General features: G+C 44.2%; 1 protein-coding gene across 17 annotated transcripts in view; it reads right to left on the bottom strand.

The window, feature by feature from the left end:
• CELF4 (CUGBP Elav-like family member 4) overlaps positions 1–7,555 on the bottom strand; it is a 701,622-nt gene that overhangs the window by 45,920 nt on the left and 648,147 nt on the right. For 12 of the 17 annotated variants that reach the window (XM_018078794.2, XM_018078786.2, XM_018078787.2 and 9 more), the window contains 2 exons: positions 6,693–6,773; positions 545–688 (listed from right to left, as the gene is read on the bottom strand). In XM_018078794.2, the coding sequence (XP_017934283.1) occupies positions 545–688; positions 6,693–6,773 (225 nt within the window). The remainder of the gene's footprint in view (positions 1–544; positions 689–6,692; positions 6,774–7,555) is intronic. The other 5 variants (XM_018078789.3, XM_025895776.2, XM_018078793.2 and 2 more) reach the window with 1 other exon arrangement.

The raw sequence follows: 7,555 nt of genomic DNA, 5'->3' as shown, positions 1-7,555 counted from the left end.
CCTCCTGCATCCCCCCATCCCCCATAAGACCAGGATTTCAGTTGATGGTCAGCCCTTATCCCCTTGCAATCTAATGCATCACAGTTGTTGAAAAGCTGCCCCCACAGCTCTGTCTTCCCTTCAACCCCATGACCCCATGTTTGTCTTTTTGACTTAGGTGCAGAAACTCCCCTTCTGCCACATGCTCCCTCTGCTGATCTCATCAATACTTCACCTAGCCCCCAGTTCCGCCCTTTTGCCCCAGGTTCTTTAGTCTTTCCTATACCATCCCCACCTGCCCTTACAAGGGGGGATATTTTTCAGCCCACCACCAGCAGCTGCAGCATCTTGCTGCTGGTGAAACGCCAAACCTTCACCTCTAAGCAGCGCACACAACTCTGAACATGAGACAATCAGGAGAGAAAGTGGGAAGGGGGAAAGTATTGACAGGAGTAAGTTGAGAGAAATCATAAAGCTTAAGCAGAAAGAAAGCAGTTTGAAAGGTAAAGTATTCAGAGAAAGCCCTTTCCTGGATGAATCTAATTGTTTTGTTATCTTTACCCACCAAAGCATTTACTTTGGTTTGTCGCCCGATCCACAAACACTTTCGAGGAGATGACATTACCGAAAGGCAGGAACATCTGCATCAGCTCAGCATCCCCAAACTCCTGGGGCAGATGGTAGATAAACAGGTTACAGCCCTCTGGTCCTATCAAGAGAAAAAGAAGATTCATGAATGAAGAGAAATAGGATACGAGAAAGCACATCGTGGACATTTACTTTGGCATCCTCTCTCTCTGACTGGTGAAGGGTCACCTCTAGGAAGCAGCTTGTAGACTTTCAGAGGAATGACAAAGCACAAGACCAGGAACTCAAAAAGTTACCTACAGGCTATGGTAACTTCATTAACCTTCCCAGGACAGACAGCAGGATAAAATATAGAGACAGAGGAATGCACTGGCACATGTGGCTATGGAAAGGCAGAATGGAGGAATAGTAACACAAGAATGAAAGAATATGGTTCATAATTTTCTTTTGTTCCTTGTAACCCACAGGGTCATTTTGTTCTGTAGAATTTTGCATTCAGCCCCCAGTGTGACTCATCTTGATAACTCCCCCAGATCAGGACAGTTTGGCCATGTTCTCCATTCTAGAGGGTTCTGCAGGAGAGACTGCAGAACCATCTCCATCTCCAGAGAGATGGACGTAAATCCAGATTACTAGACAACAGGGGTTGGTTTTTTTGCCTTGATGCTGTAACATATTCTCTTACAGATTTCAAAAGGTACTTGGGAAAATATCCAGAGAGGAGTTAGTTGGAATATGAAGTTTTGTTAAAGTAGAGACCCTCAAAAAATGTTCTGTTGAAATTGTATTTTGGGACAGAAGAGAGAGAACCTGCCTCTGGTCAAATAGTCTAGAATGAAACTCTTCAACCCAGCTTTTATTTTTAAGCATGGTGTCTTTGAGCAACAGTCTAAAGGGGGTAGGTCTGTCCAAGAAGTTTTGTTGAAAAAATTAAACACTTAACACCTCTACAGTGTTCAATAGCAGAAAACTGTACAGTTTGAGGAGACAGGGATTCTTTTTTTAATCGTCTTATTTCCAAAGGTATTTCCAGGTGATGCCCAGCTTTGCATTGGCCTCGAGAGGTAACTCCAGCCCTGCTTTGCTGAGAGGGGATACAGTGCACGCCCTTTGCCAAAAGTATAAGAGCTCAGAGAGAAGGAAGGTTTCCTCCTTCCCCCTCGTCCATGCGCCTGCAACCCTGTGACCTGACTCAGTCAACTTTCCCCCTTTTACGTCTGTGGGGAAGGAAAGGGTTTTTTAATACTCTCGTTTTCTTCATCAGGGCATAATTACAGTGTCATAACACAGCAAATTACAACTTTGCCTTTCCTGTTAGGGAGAGGAGTTCGCCTAGATGCTCCCACCTTTTATTAGCCATTACTCATCCCCCCGGCTGGCAGAAGAAGTACGGTGAAGTCAGGATTCTGGCAGATGCCCATTTAAAGCTCATTAAAATTCCTGGGCCTCAGCATGATTGAAGTCACAGGCTCTCCACATTTCCTTTTGGATTAATGGAAAATGAAGCCCTAATGAATATTTGCTAAGCACAATTTTCCCCACTAATTTGCTAAAAGGACTGTCATGAAGGAACAGCTGATCCTTTGCATCTTGTGCATTTCCTAAAGGTCATGGGGATGGTAACAGGGTTTCTTCCAAATGTGGGGGATAGTGGTATGGTGGGATAATTAACTAATTAGGCACCCGGTCATCTGCTTAGCTAAATTACTTTTGAACCTCAGTGGCCCACAATCAGGCTCCCCTATTTCATGCCAAGCTTTTCCAGTTTCCCCCCACCTCCTGTCTGCCTCTTCTTTACTCTCTTTACTGAGCAACTATCCCTTCTCCAATCCTTGCTGCCATTTGCTTCCACACAATACAGAGTTATTGGCATGGTAAGCTAGATATGAAACAGTCTGAAAGTGTTAAACAAACACCAACCCCCTTAGATGTCTGTTACAATTGAGAAAATTCTGCCCAGGAGAAGACCATGGTCCAGAATAACAGGGAAAAAATTCATTCCTTCATCTGAACATGCCCCAGAGCACTTCTGCTGTGGGATTTGAGATCCACATTATAATAGAATGGGTAAAATCTTGGCTTTGCTGCAATTGGTGGCAAAATTCCCACTGACATCACCAGAGCCAGCAGTTTGCTCTGTAAAACTGGCCAATTCTTTCAAAAATACCAGCTGCATTTCCTGGGGTCTTGGACTCGTTGTGCATGAGTACGGATTCTGCCTGTGTGTGCTGAGAAACACCTACCAAGGCATAAGGCAGACCAGGAGGCACACAACTTCATCTAGACCATGTTTAGAGGCTGGGCTCAAGGAGAGAACAACACTGAGGTCACCTTGAAATCAACTTTTCCTCACACGACTCAAAGACCAAGAGTAAGAGACCAGTGAGGGTGTCAAAAAGCATGGACCATCCCCAAAGCCCAGCTCAGCTCTGAAATGTGGCTAGGAAACCTATGCTGTGGCTTCCCATATTGACTCAGACATGCAAGGCTGAACTCACTTTGTTCCCAGCTACAGAGGGTTTTTGGCTAATTTCCAGTACTGAAAATGCCACCTGCTTCTGAGAAAAAAAAAAAAGGGATAGTTTGATTTGTTTTGTCCCACTCACATATGAAAATTCTGTCATTGGAGTTTAATAAGCAATTTTTTGTTGAATCCATCTGTAAGTTACCTGTTGCAGTTAGAGTCCTTGGTAAAGAATTCAAAAAACATGATCTGTCTGCCTCACCCATTCTACCTTGTTGGATTTTTTTTGCCTGCTGCAAGTTAATATAGGCACTCCATAGTAGACTATGGGTTTGTGTACGTGGCTGTCTCGTCGTATATACATGTATATTTTTAAGAAACCAAAGATAAGACATCAGGAAGAAATTCTTCACTATGAGGGTGGTGAGGCACTGTCCCAGGTTGCTCAGAGAAGTTGTGGATGCCCCATCCCTGGAAGTGTTCAAGGCCAGGTTGGATGAGGCTTTGAGCAGCCTGGTCTAGTGGAAGGTCACTCTGCCTGTGGCAGGGTGTTGGACCTAGGGTTTTTAAGGTCCCTTCCAACCCAAATTATTCTATTATTCTGTGAGTTGTTCATCTCAGAATTCTATGAAAATCTAAGTTAGTTCTCAGTGCACAAATGTGATGAGTTTTGAGGGACTTGCTCAAATAACTGGAGCAAGAGGAAAATCCCAGTGGGCACGGAAAAACCTTACTGAAAACTCCAACTAACTTGCTGGAGAGAAAGTTCTGGTTTTGAACAGAGTTAATGGATTGTTGGAGATCAGTAAACTTGGCAGTTCAGGGCTGAATACAGTAATAAAATTATTTACCACAGGCTTTACTTTTCTTTTTAAAAGGGCTCTGAGCCAACCTGAAATCTAACCCTCATGACACATTATGAGAAGAAAATGAAGTTTCATTTTTACACTTATGTCTACCATGGCTCATTTCTGTTCATTTATACACAAGAAGCACAGGTAGCCTTGATTTGGACAAAAAAGAAAGAAGAGCTTTAAGGAGCTCACAGTTTATGAATAATTTGTAGATTACAGGGGAACCACGCTGGATAACGGAAAAACCTGTTACTCAGGGCACAGAATCACATGGTTGATTTGGCTTGGTTGGACCTGAACTGCTAAGCCATTGCTCTGTCCATGCTCTTCACACTCCAGCTCATTGTTAGTTTTTTAGCACCGGGACAGCTACAGACCCAGCCTATCCCTTGGTGCCCACTGTCAACATGAGTCAACTCCACATACCTGTTCAGATATCGACTATGTATCATTGCATCCCTAACACGTGAGGCAATGTCATAAGGAAAGGCTATGATTAGACTTGTTTTCCAACAGTAACTAAAACTGGGCTGTCCTGTAAGATTGTGTGAAGTTAGCCTGCAGCACTTTGGTCAGCTGCACACCTCACCTCTACAGCAAACACTTAGAGGCTGGAATTTCATTGCCTCTTCTGCATTTGCTTCCTGTTCAGTCCCCAGAGTGTTTGCGAACAGGGCACGTGAGAGTCACAAGCCTGTACCACTTTATTTTAATGTATAAGTGTACTTCTGAGTTTCAGAAATTACATTAAGATGAGTAATACCATTCAAATGTAAAATTACCTCCAAGTTTTCTGACATGGCCTGAATCAAGATTTCATCCCAAGTTTTGATAGCTTTGGATCTATTCCACCTCATGCGCTCTGTCAGCTGCCGTCAGCCTCAGTGCTTGTGTGGAAGTAATGACTAATCTCTACAGGAAGGTTCCAGCAGCCAAACGTTTCTGGGCTTGTTATCCAACTGGGATCCAGGAGCGGAGAGTTTAGCATTGTTATTATCAATGTGATCATTGGTGTTACTGTTGTGGTAGGGCTGGTTCACTAACGAATCAATGTTTATGCACGTCCTTGCAAACATAAAGTAGTCGTCTCAGCACTGGGCATTACCGTCATTATTAGAGTTCCCTCTTGCTGTGTTTTCCTGTTAGAGGTTAAAGATTCTTAAAGGTCTTGACCCTCTGCTAAAATGGAGTGTTGTGTCTCATAGATTATCCCTCTAGCAGCAGAGAATGCCACAGCATCCTAACACTGCAGGAAAATGAGGGACATTGGGAGTGCCAACCTGCATTGGACTGGTTGTACACCTCTCATCTCTGGCCCCCAACTGCCTTCAGCCTCAATACCAACTGCTTACAAGAAGGAGTGAAGAGTTATGAGATAACTTGTCCACTGGGTGACACTCACTCCCAACCCACAGAGACACACCATGCCTTATGAACACAGGGATCTTCAGGCAGAGGGTCTTCAAAGAGTGCACCACAGCTTTCCCCTGCTCCTGACAGTTCCTGGCACTGTGCTGTGCTGAGCAATGATCTGCTCGCCATTTTGTCCTGTGCTTAATCTAGCCCCAGTAAGTAATAAAAAGCAAAGTCCTTCAGCATGGGGGAAACATCTCTGTAATGATATGATAGGTCTGTGCATCTGTTCTCACAGCAGGGACATGCACTGGAGCTAATCAGGAGCTGGAAGTTGTGTTCCCCAGGAAATTCTGACATAGGAAAAAAATTAATTCCAAATTAGATGGAAATGCCAACATTTCTAATTTTCTTACAAAATGAGATTTCTCCCTGTAAGTAGTTCTAGGCCATCAGAATGTTTTAGCTTGATAGTGTAATCTTGATCCATTTCATTCTGACTCTTACACTATATTAAAACATTAAATGTAATTACATATATATAATAACACATATAATATAGAATATATCTGAATTAGTGATCTAATAGAGGATAAAATTTAAATTGTAACTATTTAAAATGAGGGTTGGTAAGCTGGAGCACCTGACTTTAAAGCCTCACTTAGGCAAGCAGTCCCTTTTTCTTGTCAAAAGGGAGCAGTGGACTCCTTGGAGGACAACTGGAGCTACCCAAGTGGGTTGCCTCTGAGGATTCCACTGCTCCCCACTGACTCTAAAGGGAAAATTAATGGCACAGTTGTCTCCCAAAGTGTTTACATGCAATAATGTTACATTTACCTCTCCTTACTTTTTGTGTCTTCAGTGAAGCCATCCAATACTGTGAACTAGATTACTCAGGCTCCTCTGATAGTCAATGTAAAGAAATAGGTACCCTTACTACATGATTTTTCTCATCCTGATATAGAAATTGTGCTCTACAGGATCTGATTTCTGTTTCCAGATTACCAATGGAGGCTGAAAGGACTGGATAAGCTACTCTAAATAGCAGGTCCTTGATCTCCAAATAGCAGGTGTCTGAAATCATGTTACTGGCTTTTAATGAAGGAGTTTCCTACAAAGTTCTTTATTTCAATGCAATTGCATTTTTGTATGTATTCTCAGACACAGACCCCCACTGGACGTTATTGCCTATGTTGCTAGCAGGTCTTTCCATGGCCTGTGCACATCAGCGTTCTCTTCTCCCTGGGGACTGAGGACATATCATCAACAATTCCCCATGAGCATGTTTCTCCATATTGTCCTTTGTGCCATATATGGAAATGGAGAAACACTCAGTGGACCAGGGATCCAAAGCAATTAGGCGTTTAATGGATACTCTAGGTGTACAAGGAGGGGAACCAACGTGATGGGGATGGCTTGCTGGGGTCACAAAGGAAGACGTCACTTTTACTCACCTTCTCTCTGTTGCTGTGGGATCATGGGAGGTGGCTGTGGGAACGCTTGGCTGATCTGGCCATAAGCAGCAGGATAAGCAGCTACAGGGGAGAGAAAGGGAGAGAAGAAAGAAGGACAGATTTCAGTGCTGGGAAGCGAGGAACTTTCACTCCAAGCCACCATACCAAGCTAGAGGTGGGCTTTCACCCTGCCTTTTGGCTCTGTGAGGGGCCATCTCGTGCAGGCTGAGATGTGGCAGAAGAACCATGGTCGTGCTCCAGGAGGTGCCACATGGCCTTGAGGACCCACCCTCCCTTCAGCTTCGTCAGCAGTAACACCGAGGAGAGCCATGCGGTGTAAATGGGGGTCTCTGCTGAGATCTTTCCCAGCAGACAAGCGCAACCATTCCAGATGGTGACATGAACACATCCATTCTCCAGCTCAGTGTAGAGGGGCCCATGCTGACAGCCACGTGCAGAGAGCAAGCACGCGTTTCCCCTGTGTAATCTCCCTTGTACCCTGATTAATTCCCACGCTCGTAAAAACAATCCGCATGCATGTTTCCTGCCTTCATATGCCCACACACTGTACGGACAGAGTTGCACATACACCCTTGGATATACATTTTCTTTCATGTCCATAGAGACCTCCTCTCTCTCACACAAACACAGTGGAAACAGTGAGCAGCAATTAAACAATTTTCCCCAACTCAGCTCCCCCACCAAGCAAACAAGGGGAGCCATTCACTACCACAGATGGTAGATGATGTGTCTTGCTGCTAAAAATACAGAGTATGGGTCGGCTGCGAGACCAAAGAGAAGGGGATAGGGGCCATGTGTGTGCAGAGGGGTTAATTAACAGCTCAAAGGGTTGAGCTGCTTCC

The sequence above is a fragment of the Manacus vitellinus genome, unplaced genomic scaffold (assembly GCF_001715985.3).
Source record: "Manacus vitellinus isolate BGI_N305 unplaced genomic scaffold, ASM171598v3 scaffold_42_pilon, whole genome shotgun sequence".
NCBI lineage: Eukaryota > Metazoa > Chordata > Aves > Passeriformes > Pipridae > Manacus > Manacus vitellinus.
The sequence above is the reverse complement of the archived record's forward strand: the minus strand, read 5'-3'. Positions and strand labels throughout refer to the sequence as shown.